The following is a 13,752-nucleotide window of genomic DNA, read 5'->3' as shown; positions in this document are numbered from 1 at the left end:
GAATTTCAGGCTACCCGGCTGTCAGGTGTATGAAAAATAAAGAACTGAAATTTCGAGTTAAGCAAATTCAAGGTAATAAAATTAAACAGTTGTTACGGTATGTTAGAGATAAGGTTTGGGTTGCTGGCCTTTTGAATAAATTAGATTATTCAAGCGTGGACTGTTCTTAGTATTGTTTAAAATACATATTGAGAAGGTGCTGTGATCCTTGACCCTTACAGTAAAAATAAAGCTTTTTAAAACAGTCTAGAGCATACTGAGAGTAGTGTTGTGATACTCGCAGTGGTCTATGAGGAAAGAAAGCTGTCAACAGAATGATAAATTGTTATATAGCTGTCAGCTCTTCCTCTCAACTTGTTGCTTGCTTTACTGTTTGCAGGTAACTCCCCGAGCTCGCGTGTCCAGCGGGGGCAGTAAATTGTCACAGCAGCACCGTGAGCTGACCGGGAAATTGTTTAGCACGGAGCATCGGGTTGCTTAGCAACAACCTTCCTCTACTTCATTTGTGTTTTTCTTTTAATAGGACCAGTATTTTGTATTCATTTAACTGCAGGTTACTAATTTGCTTTCCAGTTAATAAATCTGAAGTGCAAACAAGAAGAAGAAACAATTCTTTTAGAACTCTTTTGCTCTCCTCATGTGATATCTTAGGATGGCACTTTGGGGTCATGAGATGCTTTACGAGCTGTTGGGTTTGGTCAGCTCTCCGTGTGCTTGGAGACCAGCGGGTCAAAGTCGGCTGAAGTGGGCGCTGGTGGTGACCGATCCCGTGGCGGTTCGGTTGGGATGCAGCTTTTCAGCGTGTTTATCCTTGCCTCTCCCTGGAGGTTGGAAAGGTTGCGGCTGGTGAAAGAGATGTACTAAATAACTGGCTTGGAGTAGGTGATGCTGAAATTCCGTATGGCAGAAAATATGACTTGAATCCTAGCCTTCCACGCCAATATTTTGACCCCTCATTTTATAAACCCATCAGGCAACCTTCAGATGTATTCTGGTGCCATTCCTGATCTCTTAAAAATGTGAAATGGCCTTGTGTTCCTGTAGAGGTTATGTAGGTGGCCTTTCTTGTATTACGCGTAACAGCGCCTTTCGCTGTTATGTAGGTGGCCTTTCTTGTATTACTAACTTATTTCTGCTCTGAGTGTCGGTGGTTTTGCTGCCGTGCAGGTCGTCTAGCTCTTCAGTCTACGCTGAATTCCTTGTTAGTTCCTGGCTTCACAGAACAGCGCAGGAAACCAGCAGCAGCGTTTGGGGAAAGCTGGAAGGCCTATATGCTCTCCGACAGGGCTCAGTAAAGAGGTCAGGTCAAGAGGGCAGCAGCAAAAGAGCAAGTTCTGAGAAGTCTTTGTGGAATGTGAAGCCCTTTGGAAAGGGTTTGCACCCCTCAGTGCTGTTGCTTTAGTTTTGTTGGCAGCTTTATGCAGGCTTGTCTTGAAAACATGAACTGCCCGTAGGCTATCGAGACTTTTCGTTGTGCTTCTGAATTGAAAGTAAAAATTAAAATTTGGAACACGGTGCCACGGTGAATTTGATTTTTAAAGCAAAGTGCCACAGGAGATACCAGGTCGGTCAGTTTTGGGTTTCACCTCGCTGCCATTGCTTTATCCTCAAACTTATCCCTCAAGCAGGGAAAACAGTGCGTAGAGAGCCACCCAAGTACTCCGATTCCTGCCTGGGCTAGAGAGTCATGCTCAAAGGTGAATAATCAACTTAAGAAGTTAATTTGTCTTTGTTCTGTATTTTTCGTATGGCTTATAGTAATGTTGTTGTATCAGTGTATGTGGTGATGCAGTCAGGAGGCCTGGCATCACATAAGAATTCTTCATAGTTCTTAGAGTTAGCAAGTTTAATTTACAATGGATTTTGTAAATCGATTGTTGAAAACCCATCTGATACACTGCAAGGTAATTTTCGAAGGTGAGTCCTAATTGTTAGCACTTTCGTGTTTGCAAGCTTTTTGTTTAGACGCTATTGATTTTAGAGGATTATTAATTACTAAGATTTATGAGCAGCATTGTAAGGACAGCGGCATATAACTGGATTTCCTAACTGAACGATAAGTAGCATATTGAGATTAATGGGTGGAGAATAATATGGTATGTACTTTTTATGCACAAATAACAGAGGCAGTGAGGATGAGGTCACTGGCACTGTAGTACTGCCTTGGCTATGTAGTTAGCGTGGATATGTACGATATTCAGTGAAGTAACAGCTGTCTGTCAACTGCAGCCTAAGGCTTTCTAGGGAATGAGGAGCTGAATGACCGGTGCAGTATTTGTCCTAACTAAATATTTCAATGTATTCTGTGTTTAGCTTAACTTATTGTCAGAAACGCCCGAGTTCAAAGTTATTTTAACTTGGAAATGCGAACTTCCTCACCTTTTGAAATTTAACTAGAATGCTTCAATAGGAAACCAGCTGTCTCTGTTTCAATGTTAAATGAAATTCTGTGATTTCATTCTGATGGCAGCTGTTTCCAGTACTTGCATGGTAAATATATATCCACTCTCCAAGCTAATCTCTCTGGCATGTTTTTGAAAATTTAAGTGGTTTCTAGTCTGGAATATTAAGTGCTTTTGTTTATATAGGTTCAAAAAAAATTGTCCAAATCTTAACTAAGCCTGGAAATCTGGAAAATAGTACAGGGTTGCAAAGAATAGAATCTTAACTCTAAACCATGAAGAGGATCTTTTCTGCTTTCAGATGTTTAACTGTGTATGTGGAATGTCTCCAGTATTCAAACTGTGTGTTTGGGGGGGTGGGGGGAGCCACAGTGTGACTGGCTAAAATAAATGGTACAACATCGGAAAGCGTTTTAGTAACGTTTAAGGAGCCGTGGCTGGCTGTGGCATGCATTACCTAGTGTATTCTGCTCAGAAGGATTTCACTTGAAAATTTATAGTCTCCCTTCAGAATGTCCATCTTGTGGCAACGGTATGAACAACCTGTAGTAGTAGCTTTCTTGATGGAGCTCTTGTCGCACTGGAAATCTCACGGTATTCTGTCTCTTTGTGTTCTAGTGTAAAGCAGAAATCTGATGATGCTCTTGCCAGCGGTGTTTACTCTTTGGAGAGTTATTAACCTTTTTTCTTTTTTTTTTTTTCCCCTTCCCTTCAAATGAGTAAAACTTAGTTCAGCTATACCAACCAACACATACATAAAAAGCACCATTAACCTATCAAGTTTTATTTTCCTGATTGGTGAATTATTTTATGATAAAATTACCCTTCATTCCATGTTCGTGACCAGTTGGCTGCTCACATGAGCAATATTTGTATGAATAGTTCTCTTACTAAAATTAACTGCAGAGACTTTCATAGATTAACTCTGTCACTTGAGAAATAGCATGGTGACCTGTGTTGAAACTGGCTGTTCGTGTCTTTGCCGTAAGCTAAAGTTTAAGTTGGTGTCAATCATCAAGTGAAACTAAGTTACTATGTAATGGATGCTTCCACTTTTGGTCTGGTCACTTGTACTGCTGCGAGCTGTGTGGGAGAGCGCTCCTCTTTGGTCGGCTTGCTTTTGGGTGTTTCTGAAGATAGAAATATTATTGTGTATGAATTTCAAGTCCAGGAGGATGGATAGTGGTCAGGCGCTGGAATGCTTAGTGGTTGCAAGGCTACTGTAAAAAAACAAAACAAAGATCTAAGTGTTGATAGCAAAATACTACCAAATTCATGTCTCCTGCAGCAGTACTTCTGTCACTTACACCTGACTGTTTTTTAAAAAAAAAAAAAGAAAAAAAGGCTTGGAGACTCATAAAATCCGAAGGAAAGAGATTCCCGGGAACATCTCTTATATTCAGAAGTGATACACAACACTGATTTTCTAAAGGGTTTATTGTTTTTTTTTCCTTCCAGGTCCTGTTCAAAATCAGCTGATGCATTCATCAGATGGCCAGGGATATAGCCCTTCGGTTCCAGGATCGTATTCGCATCAGACGCCGGCGAAGATTCCTCCCCATCAGTCTTCTGGACAGTATAACTATAGTGGCTCTCAGAATGTTTCTCAGTTAAACAATTATCAAGGACCTGGGCAGACTCTCAATAGACCACCAGTGGCACCTTTCTCCAGGTCCCCAGTACAACAGACAGGTCCTGTTCCGCAAGTGCTGCTGCCTGTATTGCAAAACTCAGCTGCTATATCATCCGCTGGTAGTTTTCCTCCTGGAGCTAGCCCACCAGGGCTTTCAAACTGGCAGTACAGCCAGACTCCTGTGAGTCAGCCAGTTGGGTCTCAAGCTAGCCATTTGGCTCACGTGACGGGGACAGGGTCAGCTCAGCCACCGTCGTCGTTATCAGGAAATACAAATCCTCCAGGAAGTTACCAATATGCTGCTTCTCCGGGAGGTCCTCCGCTTCAGAACAGCTATGTGAAGCCAGGTAACCGTAACTTTTTGATATTTTGCCAGTGCCCGTTTCTCAGCGTCCTTTTTAAAAACAGAATATAGAATTTACTCTGTAGCGGCATTTTGCTTGTGGAACGAGGTTGTCAAAGCAGATACTTTGAGAAAATGCACATCACAAATACTGGGGTGGTTTCTTTGGATTAGAAATGGAAGTTCTGTGCGCAGGTTAGGCATTTCGGCTGGCTGAAGCAGGTAACTCCTGAATGGTGTCTCGTCATTTTGGGAAGCTGTTTGTGGGTAATGCTGTTTCTGTGACCTTCACCATTCCTTGGGGTGGCTGTTGGAACATTGGCATGCTTCAGTCAAGTGGGGACTTTGGGACTTCACGGTTGAAAACTGTAGACCTGTTTAGTGAGTGTGGTCTTTCGCAGTTTAAAACTTGTTAGCCTTTCTACCACTTGATACAGGTAGTTCTCAGAACGGCCTCAGTCAGGTTGATGCAAATAACTTGAGCACAGCCTGGAAAGAAAACTGAAAAGCATTCTGTGCCATTGAAATAGAGGCCAGTTGGATGGAAAGCTGCCTTCCTCCAAATTTGTAATTTTCACTATCTAATAATGATTGTCAAAGTACTCTGAAAGCATGAGATGCAAAGAATTACCACTTCTGTTTCTGCTGCTTGTGTGCTGGTATATGCAGTGGTGAAAAGCTTTTCTAACACTAAATAGCTCTCTCATATAACTTGTGATTATTATGGAAACAAAGTTAATACTCAAGTTTCTCTTTGCCAAACTGCTGTTTGTTGTTACAGAGGTGTTTCTAACCATCTTTCTGAGCGTGCTAATAGGAGTTACATACAGAAATATTTTAAATGTTAAAGCAAATATTTTTTTTCTTGTGAAATGCTTTTAGACTCATTAGAGATTTTTCTTGATGCTAGTTTTTTGTTATATGCCTGACTAATTTTGTTATGATATTCAAACTGTCTTAAGCTCACAGAATTTATGAAACTATTTCTGGCAGTTTATTGGAATAAACAGTTAGTACTTTGGAATCAGTGAGGAAAATGATGAGAAATTTTGGAAAGTGGCATATGAAATAAGAGTGAGTGTCTGGAATAGGAGAATTCTTATATCCTTTCAATGGTGGATCTTCCTGAGCAATTTCCCTGGTAGTTTTTTGTAGAACAATGATCACTTTTAAAATTAATTTAGCTCATTTTGCTCATCACGCTCACTCTTAGAACAAAGGTCTTGCCAGCTCCCTGCCTGCATGGCCAACTTTGGACAGCCTCTTAGACACAGAACCTCTTCCAAGTTCTGTGATAGTGTTGCCTGCACACAGCAATTATTAATTAGCTTTGCAGTATCAAACACTAAGTGAACAAAGAGAGAACTTCACTGGATGTGATTTTTTTTTTTTTTTTTCCTTCCTTTTTTTCTTTCCCTCCTCCCTTAAATGTGACCATACTGTGCAGGCGCATGAGGTTGCCTATTTTGTGTGGTGGGAATTCATCAGTATACTTTTGTGTATGGCTTACAGGCTTCTGTACCGTGTTGAGACCTGGTGATACTGGACAATTTGGCCTTATCTTTTGAAAAGCTAACTTTTATATTAAAACACACTAGTATCTTCCTAGAATTAAAGGGCAGTTATACTGGCTTCTGGAATAATAGGGAACAAAGAGGTGGAAGTGCTCTTCGGATTTGGCATTATTTGAACGGAAGAAAATCAACTGGGTTTCTAAATGTCTTGGCTTGAGAATTTTAAAATAGAAGCAATTAAAAACTTTCCTGTGACTTTTAACATGGAGGGTTAAATATTTCAGAGCAAAACACCTCACGCTCACACAGAAAGTTTATTCAGACTGCACATTGCTGTTGCTTTCCCAAGTGAAATCTTTTTCCCAAGTAATTTTAGTAGCTATAGAATCTGTACATTGCTGGTTTGCATCAGATTATTGAAGTGGAAGATGAGCATTCTGTCAGAAGGAATCTGTTTAGACTCTTACTAGTTCATTATTCTCTAATATGGGGCTGTACTATAACTTCATATAAAGTCCAGTCTTAGTAATTGAAGTTGGGATGCTTTCTGTTCCTCTTGAAATTCGTACCAACAATAGCAACAAAAAGCTGAAAGAGATCATGGATAATAGCTACAGGAACCCAGCGTGAGAAGAGCATGACAGAAACAATCTGAAGTTGTGAAACGTTCTACACGCATGTTAGGATTTATGTATCTCATACTGTTTATCATATGAACAAGAGGAATATTTAGAGTTCAATCTGTGTGTTTTTGTAACAAAACTTTTGCGGCTTTTTCAGCTGGGTTAAACTCCTCCTAAAAATTAATCTTTTCACAGGATCTGCACCTCCACCAGTGACTCAGCCTTTAACTCCACTCCACCCTCCTGCAAGGCCACCTTTAGGACCCCCGCCAGTTGGTGGTCCACCTTTAATTAGGCCATCAACACTGATAGCAGGGCCACCTAATACACAGTCTCTGCTAAATTCAGCTGCAAATCGAGAAGGTAGGAAATAACTTGCTCTTTTTGTTTAATTTGAACATTACAACTTGCTCTAGTATGCAACCTTTAAAGTCAAGTACACTGTTCTATTAGACACTCAAATGGTAAAATTGATACTAATACAGCATAATTTTATCTGAAAGGAGCAGGTAAGGACCTGGAAGGAAATAAAATATTTCTTGTTGACAGTTGTTAATAAAATAAAAATAATTAACACTTCAAAATAGATTTCTAAGTGCTGTTTAACATGTCCATGTCTCCCATAGTTGCCATCTCTTTATTTTTAGTGTTCTAAAATGATACTGAAATTCTGATTTCTCTGCATCCTTGACTGCTGTGGAGGACATAATCTGTGTATGACTTCCTGTATTGTTTTATTCTGCAGGGAAAGCTAAAATGTGAACCCTGCAATTCCTTGCCTGTTTATGTAGCTGTACCTTATTCTTCCCTCCTGTGTAAAATCACTGAAACACCTATCTTGGATTTGTTCATTTTCTGAAGGTTGTTAGTAGAGGCTGTTAAGCGTCAGCTGTTGAAGACAGATACCTGACTTTCTCTGTCTCCTGTGGGCCCTGCACAAACACGTTTAAGAACTCATCAGGGCTCTGTATCAAACAGACCTGCAGTTGTATTGTGTTTAGTGCCCATGCTAGATGGGGCCATGTGGTAGTTGGCAGTTTTATTTTTACATGCATGGTTTGTTCTGCCAAAACTGTTGGTTCCTTGCATGTTCACGTTGACAGTTTCTTGTATGTGGTAGCTGTGTGAGTACAAGAATAGTATATCAGATGTAGCTTAGTTTTGAACATATGAAATGCATTAGAAACTGCTTTCGCTTAGAAAGTTTTTTTCTTCATAATGAAGAGAGACATTTCCAGGGCCCTGGAGAGAGTAAAGTTTAGTCTGTGAAGTAGGTTGACTTCTGCCTACTAGCAAGATTCAGCGTATAATGTAAGTTCCTTTCATTGGGTCATCTTTGAAGATTTTAATGATAATAAAAAGTAAATTAAGTACCTACTTCTCCTTAGCAATAGATAATTGGTTTTGTGTATTTAGACATAGTTAGCTTACAAAAAGCTGTCCTTTGGCAGCAGTCTCTGTTTCAAGGTTTTTCTTATCTCGGCTGGAATTTATATCTTGACTGGTATGTGACCATATCAGAACTGTTGGTGTTTGGTGGACAGTACTGGACTAAGTGTGTAAGCGAAGGGAATTTGGTGTTTCCATGAATTATCAGTGGAAAAAGTTCTTCAAGGAACTCAGTACCTTAATTCCAAGGTACTTTGAAAACTGCAGCTAGCCTACCAACGCTTCCTCTGATGAGGAAGAAGTGTCCCCCGACACTTTACTGCATATTAGCTTGGAAGTTATGGCGAATACCTAATCTAAAGTAATCTTAAAAGACCGTTCAACCCAACTGAATGTAGGGACTTTTGTTTTCCTTGAAAAAAGATTGTGGGGTTTTATGAATGTCCATGTCAGCAGGGGAAGTGTGTGTGAGAAAGAGGTGAAGATGTATATTTAATTCAGTTTCTTCCTGGGACAGAAACAAAGTAGATCCAAACTATGCTAATCTACATATTCATCTGGCAAGTAGGATTTCTTTGCAGTTACCTCATTACAACTTCTTAGTAACTCGTGAAAATTTTTCCTGGGACTGTCTTTCTTAACAGGTGATGCTACATCTGCTGCCAGTGATGGGTCTGTGGTCCAAAACAGCTATGATGCAATAGAAGGTGGTGGCCTCATGGGTAAGGCTTTGGAATTAAAAATGTTTACTATTACGTAACTTTTTTTCAGACTCTGGGCATTTATGTACAAACATACATACTTGGTTCGATGTCTATCTTGAAACTAAATCTGAAATTTGAAGCATTGACAATTAGCATGTCTTTGCCTGTAAGCATGGTAAAGCAGTTAAGAGCACTTTGCAAAATTGACAGCAGTTGTCAGTTGTTTACACTTAGAAACTAAACAACAACAAAAAGACCTCCTGCTGTATTAATGCATTGAGCAAGCTGCAGTTCTTCAGCAATTAATTTTAAGTATTTGTCTACTCTGCCTCTAGCAACTCCGCACCCTTCTCCTGCACCCCCGAATCTTAAGATGAATAGAAGTGTTGGGTATTCTTACCCTACCTTACCTCCAGGCTACCAAAATACTTCTCCACCTGGCGCACCAGGAATGCAAGCATCTGCTTTGCAATACCCAGATGGATCAAAACATTTCCACCAGGTAAAGATTGTCTGGTTTTTGTCTCAGTACTACCTATGATGCACGTGGGTAAAGAAGAGTGACGATTGGTGTGTGTTGTGCGTCTATGGGGTGCTGCTTGTGTGGTTCACTGGTGCGCCATTTGTCCAAGACGATAGATGTAGCCTGAAATTAATGCTTTTGCTGACGCCTTGGTACCAGTTTGGAAAAGCTGTGTGCCAGCTCTTTCTGAAGTGTTCTATCCTCGAATCTGTTCAGAATATTTCTCTTAAAACTTTCAGCTGCTTTTGGCATGTTTTTCTTCCCTCGGGTTGCTATTGTTAGCTGAAGTATTTGGGGTTTTTTCCCTGAACTTTCAAAGCGAACTGACCAACGCTTTTGTCAGCTGAGCCTCTGTATTTCAAGAGCTTTGTAGCAAATGTATGCTAATTTTCACCTCTATTATGTTACATGCCTAAGTCCAAGTTTATGTAACGAGTAGTATTTCTAAATGTATCATTGTAATACAATGGCAGTTAATAAACAAAACAAAAAAGGGAAATATGTTTGCTTTTTAAATGAACTGTGGGTTTCATCCAAATAATTGGTGTTTATTTCTGAAATTTTATTTGACTCTAGCCTGCCCTGGGCACTAGTCACTTAACTGCATCTATGGGTGGCCTGAGTCTACAGCAAGAAGGATTAAGACCCATGAATCTTCTTCAAGAAAGAAATATTCTTCCTACAACCCTCTTGAAGGCTCCTGTCCCAAACTTGCATGAAGACATCCAGAAGCTCAACTGTAATCCTGAGTAAGATTATCCATTTGCTATCATCCATCAAAATAAATTGAAGTATACATTCCTACTTGTAAACATAACTCTTCACAAAATATTTCCTTAATTCTGTGAGTAGAACACATTGAAAACAGGCTTCACTGTGTTACAATAAAGGCGGTAAGTGGTTTAAACTTTGAAGTGAGGAAAATTATCTGTGTAGAAAGTACGAGGAAAAATACATTGCTTGCAAGGCAGCTATAGACAGGTATAATACAAAAACCTGACAATATAGTTGGCAATGAGTATGATTGAGAAAAGATAAAACAGGAGTTAACTCACTTGAGTGAGGTACACCAAAAAGATTGTGAATGCAGAAACATGAGTGACCTCTGTATTGAAAGTAACCATTTAAAACAATGGAGTAAATGGAATGTGAAACAAGAGGCTGGCAGTTGGTTATTCAAGTAGTCTCTCTGAGGAGACCAACCAAACTGCTTATAACCAGGTATTCCAGCTTTGCAAGCTTTTTACGATAGATAAAGGAAATAACAGCATCTTCGTGAAGTTGTTCATACAAACAAGCTGGGCTGGATTTGCAGAAGTAGCATGCACATCTGCACTTTGGAAACCACTAAGTTCTGAAGTCTCTAGAAATGACCGTGGGGTTGTTTATATTTTTGTGTAGTTTTAACACAACTTTTTAAACTTTGCTGCTTCAGATTTGTATATAAGGCCACCTCAAAATGGTATTCCAAAATAACAGTATATAAAGATTTGGTGCAACTTGGAGCATTGTTAGGCTTAACTTTGACTTGAGTGAATAAAATGACACTGTTATGTGTAAAGAGCATGTGTATAAAATAAGAACTCAAAGTATGTACTGTGGGTCAGGCTCAGACTAGAACAGAACGATTTGACAGAGATGGAGAAGATCCTTTATCTGGAAACGGAAATTCACCATCACCAGCTCTAGAAAAATATAAAGGATGCTCTGTACTATTGAAATCATCATTTTATTATCTGAAAGCCTCTGAAAATAACCCTTTGTCCTCCATGTAGGTTGTTCCGCTGTACCCTGACTAACATTCCTCAAACTCAGGCCTTATTGAATAAAGCCAAACTTCCTTTGGGGCTCCTGCTTCATCCTTTCAAAGACTTATCGGTATGACAAATATTCAAAACTTTAAATGCTGAAATATCAACAATGCCTTTATTAAAGTCCAGAGCTGGACAATGAATTATTAAAGAAGGTCAAGTATATTGGCTAATCTTGGCCCAGAAAAATTACCCTGGTAACTGACATTTTCCCGTTCCATACGGATCATTGTAATTTTTCTGAAGTTTTTCTCCCTACCATTTTTAAACTTTCAAGCCTCACTTCTTAATCAAAAAAACCTCCCAAACCTCAAAATACCAGAAGCTTAGAGGCAGCACAGTACTCAGACTGCGACAGAAGGCAACACATCTAAATTCCAGTATGGCTTAGATAGCTTTATCTTGTCATGTATCAGTTGTAGTTACTGATTTCCTATACCAAACCTAGTACTAATTCTAAACTTAATTAAGAATTAACAAAGTTAAAGGGGTTTGGATGTCCTCAGATAGCCAGGAGACTTTGTGAATTTAGCAGTGCCTCTTTTAAACGTTGTTATTTTCCACAATTTAAGTAATTTTTCAAAGATGTGGGGGTTTTTTTCTGATTTTTGATCTGTATTGGGTATAGGACTTGGTCTTAAACCATCAGTGTAAAATTCAAGACTTTAGAGGCTTGAAAAGGGAACCTACACAGTCAAATAGGTTAGAGCTCAGTTCCAACTAGTCATCTTACTAAGGAATTGTAGGGATGCTGTGAGGGTGCAGAAATACTTCTTTCTTCAACAAGTATGCTTTGACTAGCTAACCAAGAAGCACAGTGTAGATAATGCTGTTATCGTAGATGAGTAGCTGTAGTGTGGTGATGCTTTAAAACAGGAAGCTTTTCTTTTCCAGCAATTGCCAGTGGTCACTTCAAGTACTATTGTGAGATGCCGTTCCTGCCGGACATACATTAACCCTTTTGTCAGCTTTCTAGACCAAAGGAGATGGAAATGCAATTTGTGCTACAGAGTGAATGATGGTAGGTTTTAAGTGTGCTTATTGCTTTTAAACTGTTGAGGTTAACCTTTCCCACCTTGGCCTTTGAGACTGTAGTATTGTTGGCCATATCAGTACTAGGGTTCGTCATCAGTTGTGCTGGGGCTGTGAGACATGAGAAATGTTTCCCATGGGCAAAGACAGTGGTGTCACTAATGGAGCACGGTGAGCCTGACGTGGTCTCCCAAGGTACCCTAGCAGGTGACAAAATAGCTGCCCTGCCTAGTAAGTTCTCCAAGAAGCATTGCCCAACAGGCACAAAAGAGTTGATGTATTTGTTTTAAGATGCAGCACAGCTAATACTAGTGTGAAGTAATAATATACAAACTTATCTGCGTAGTTCCTGAAGAATTCATGTATAATCCTGTGACAAGAGTTTATGGAGAACCTCATAAAAGACCTGAAGTCCAGAATGCTACTATTGAGTTTATGGCTCCGTCTGAATACATGGTAAGGCTTTATTTACTTTTAGTTATTCTCTCCGTTTGTTTTATTTCCAGAGGGAAGTCAGAAAAGCCTTGTTATAGAGGATGTTTTCCAGCTCAGTAAAACAGTTGCTGCCTCGAGGAGTGTATCTGAGAACTCTTGGGAAGAACTTCAGGCAGTTCTTCATTTCTAAACATGAGTTTATGGCTCCGTCTGAATACATGGTAAGGCTTTATTTACTTTTAGTTATTCTCTCCGTTTGTTTTATTTCCAGAGGGAAGTCAGAAAAGCCTTGTTATAGAGGATGTTTTCCAGCTCAGTAAAACAGTTGCTGCCTCGAGGAGTGTATCTGAGAACTCTTGGGAAGAACTTCAGGCAGTTCTTCATTTCTAAACATTTACGGTGTCAAAGTTCTTCTGTATTTAGAATATGTAGGTGTTTGTAGGTCTTCTGGAAGAAAACTGTAATTCTAGATACCCAATAAATTTACGATGTCAAAGTTCTTCTGTATTTAGAGTATGTAGGTGTTTGTAGGTCTTCTGGAAGAAAACTGTAATTCTAGAATTAAACAATAAGAGACAAATGCATTCAGAAGTTTTGGCTATCATCTGTGTGCTGTTTTAATAGAGTTTAAACTTGCAATGGAATGACTAAACCCAATCTAATAAATGTAATTTTGAAAATTAAAGGTAATCTTTTCTTTGCTCAGCTACGTCCACCTCAACCACCTGTGTACCTCTTTGTGTTTGATGTCTCTCATAATGCAATAGAGACGGGATACTTGAATACAGTCTGCCAGACCTTGTTAGACAATCTTGACTTGTAAGTATCTTTTTCTTAGAATCTCCTATTTTCGTTCCTCTTATGAAACTTGTGATCGACATCCACATGACAGTACTTCCTGTCTAGAAGAGAAATTTCCTAACGTTGGCTAGCAATGGCCAATGTTGTATTAAAATGTAGCGTAAAACTGTAGTCTTCTTCCTGTCACAGCTGCACCCGTATAAAAGGTAATTTTGAGGCTTGTTTCTTAGTCTGGCTCTTTCCTATCTGCTTCACCAATCCCAAAAAGGAATAAACATCATGCTTATGATGTCTTTTGAACTGTATTTTTTAAGAGCTGAAATTTAGGTAAGCATTTGCTGAAAGGAATGCATGCATCTAATAAACTTTTCATAAAATACATGCTGTTTGAACTTATATAAATGCTGCTTGGTATTTTGCAGCTTGTTTCTTCCTTTTCTTCCATTTCTTATTACCCTCTTAAAAAATTTCTTGAGCGTCTGCTAGGTGCCTGTACTATGAGCTCCTTTTTTGTGGTGGGTTTTTTTTTCTCCAGAATGACT

At 39.3% G+C, this 13,752-nt stretch overlaps 1 protein-coding gene across 1 annotated transcript in view; it reads left to right on the top strand.

Moving 5' to 3' along the window:
- The window catches only part of SEC24A (SEC24 homolog A, COPII coat complex component), a 25,950-nt gene continuing 12,198 nt past the window's right edge, over positions 1–13,752 (top strand). Inside the window, exons 1-10 of the mRNA XM_009285919.1 lie at positions 1–72; positions 3,861–4,382; positions 6,711–6,878; positions 8,549–8,626; positions 8,944–9,110; positions 9,708–9,880; positions 10,907–11,009; positions 11,837–11,963; positions 12,321–12,430; positions 13,116–13,228. Of these exons, the coding sequence (XP_009284194.1) occupies positions 30–72; positions 3,861–4,382; positions 6,711–6,878; positions 8,549–8,626; positions 8,944–9,110; positions 9,708–9,880; positions 10,907–11,009; positions 11,837–11,963; positions 12,321–12,430; positions 13,116–13,228 (1,604 nt within the window). The 5' untranslated portion in view covers positions 1–29. The remainder of the gene's footprint in view (positions 73–3,860; positions 4,383–6,710; positions 6,879–8,548; positions 8,627–8,943; positions 9,111–9,707; positions 9,881–10,906; positions 11,010–11,836; positions 11,964–12,320; positions 12,431–13,115; positions 13,229–13,752) is intronic.

This window comes from Aptenodytes forsteri, unplaced genomic scaffold, assembly GCF_000699145.1.
Source record: "Aptenodytes forsteri isolate BGI_AS27 unplaced genomic scaffold, ASM69914v1 Scaffold54, whole genome shotgun sequence".
Classification (NCBI taxonomy): Eukaryota; Metazoa; Chordata; class Aves; order Sphenisciformes; family Spheniscidae; genus Aptenodytes; species Aptenodytes forsteri.
The sequence above is the reverse complement of the archived record's forward strand: the minus strand, read 5'-3'. Positions and strand labels throughout refer to the sequence as shown.